The sequence below is a fragment of the Corvus brachyrhynchos genome, unplaced genomic scaffold (genome assembly GCF_000691975.1).
Source record: "Corvus brachyrhynchos isolate BGI_N302 unplaced genomic scaffold, ASM69197v1 scaffold182, whole genome shotgun sequence".
NCBI lineage: Eukaryota > Metazoa > Chordata > Aves > Passeriformes > Corvidae > Corvus > Corvus brachyrhynchos.
The window spans coordinates 766,993-768,799 of NW_008236807.1; the positions used below are offsets into that span (position 1 = coordinate 766,993).

The following is a 1,807-nucleotide window of genomic DNA, read 5'->3' on the forward strand; positions in this document are numbered from 1 at the left end:
GGATCCAGCCAGCTGCTCCATGGGAAGTGCTTCCTAAAAAGCTTTGGAATGTAAGGCTCCCTGAATCTCAATTAACTCACCCTGAGCTGCTTCATTCAGTCCATCCTATTCAATCAACAAATCCCTTGGCCACAAGGGACACTTTGGGCTCTTCTGTGGCTCCAAACTGGGACAAAATCCCATTTTCTGTGCAGGCAAAGGGCTCTGAGGAGGAACCTGCTCAGGGAAAAGGGCTCTGGAAGTAGAAGGCAATGAAAATTAATCAGGAGAAACATTAATTTGAGAGTTTTATTGTCTTGTCAAAACCCAAATCTTCACTCACTTCTTACCCCTTCAGCTGGTTCTCAATAATTATTCTCATTTTTGCTGATGACTCCTCGCTAGGTTGTTTAAATCCACTTTCAAATCAAATAATTGTGACTCAGCCACATTTTATTTCAAAAAAACCACCCCCAACTCTGAGCTGGTTTTCACTCCCAATTTCCCTCTGAACATTTCACAAAATCCCTTTTCTAAATAATTCACCAGTCCCACAACACAGACAATATTATCAGAAGCCCTGGTGCTTCCACACCTCAATTAAATCCATAATATAGGAGGGGAAGGAAGTGAGAAATTAATGGAAGATACAATCCTGTGGTTGGTAGGAAAAAAATCTCCACCATTTCCCAGCTGAGAGTGCCCAGGGAAATAATTTCTGCCTTTGGGAAATAGAGAAATTCCTTTTTAATAAAGTTATAAATAAATAACTTTTTTTTTTTTTCTTTTTTGGTCCTTTTGGAGAGTTAATCAGAAATGGATTCAGCAATAATATTTGATAGATTTTGCTTTGTTGAAGAGAAAGAGATGAAAAGCAGGGTGAGAAAGAGTCAGCGTGACAAAAATCGGGATACAAGTGACCATCAGGAGTTGGTGCTTTTCCGTCCAGCTGGGATCGGAGGCAGGACAGCTTTGGAGTGGGAGCCTGGCTGGGTTTGGAGCTGAGGCTCAGCAGAAGAACCCAACTTGGCCTTGCTGGATTTCCTCTGGAGGTTCTCACCAGGTGCTTCAGCGCCTGCAGGAATCATGGAGAAGGGAAGAGGGTTTAGTCCGATAAAAAGTCAAAATTTACCACAGATTTCCAGAGGTTTTGGGGGAATATCTCGACCTCATCCATGTGGGTGAGGAACTTTTTGCCTCAGCAGTCACTGGGGTTTTTTGATATTAATTTGGAATGCTGGAGTGGGAATTAATTAATTAATTTGGAATGCTAGATGGGGCTTGGAGCAACCTGGGATAGTGGAAATTGTCCCTACCCATGGCAGGAGGTGGCACTGGATGATTTTTAAGGTCCCTCCCAACCCAAACCATCCTGGTTCTGTAATTCCATGAAAATCACTCCAACCTTTCGATGTGTCCACTCCTTTTCCAGCTCCTCCTGGCTCCTGGTGCTCAGCTTTGGCGTCTCTGGGGAGGTGAATTGGAGAAAGGGGAACCTGAGTCCACAGACTTTCAGTAAGAACTGCATCAGCTGGGACAAAAAGGTGGCCCTTGTAAGTCCCAAATTCCCTGGAGCAGAGGGGGGAAAAGATTCCTGGTTGAGAACAGGAATAAAAAAGGAGATGGATCATGTCTGACAGAGTTCTTGGTGGTGCAGGCACACAGCTCAGCTGAGAGAGTGGGAAATAAATCCCCATCCCACAGAGCCTGTTCCCAATCCTCCAAGAACTTCTGGAGTTTGCAAAGACAACAACCACACCTCTCAATTTTCATTTGATTCATTTGATTTCATTTGGTTTAATTTGATTTCATTTGATTACTGTTTTCA

At 43.5% G+C, this 1,807-nt stretch overlaps 1 protein-coding gene across 1 annotated transcript in view; it reads right to left on the reverse strand.

Moving 5' to 3' along the window:
- Positions 1 to 270: 270 nt before the first annotated feature.
- LRGUK (leucine rich repeats and guanylate kinase domain containing) overlaps positions 271 to 1,807 on the reverse strand; it is a gene marked incomplete at its 5' end in the record, with an annotated part of 41,138 nt that continues 39,601 nt past the window's right edge. Inside the window, 2 exon segments of the mRNA XM_017727975.1 lie at positions 271 to 1,054; positions 1,385 to 1,446. Coding sequence (XP_017583464.1) covers positions 903 to 1,054; positions 1,385 to 1,446 — 214 coding nt within the window.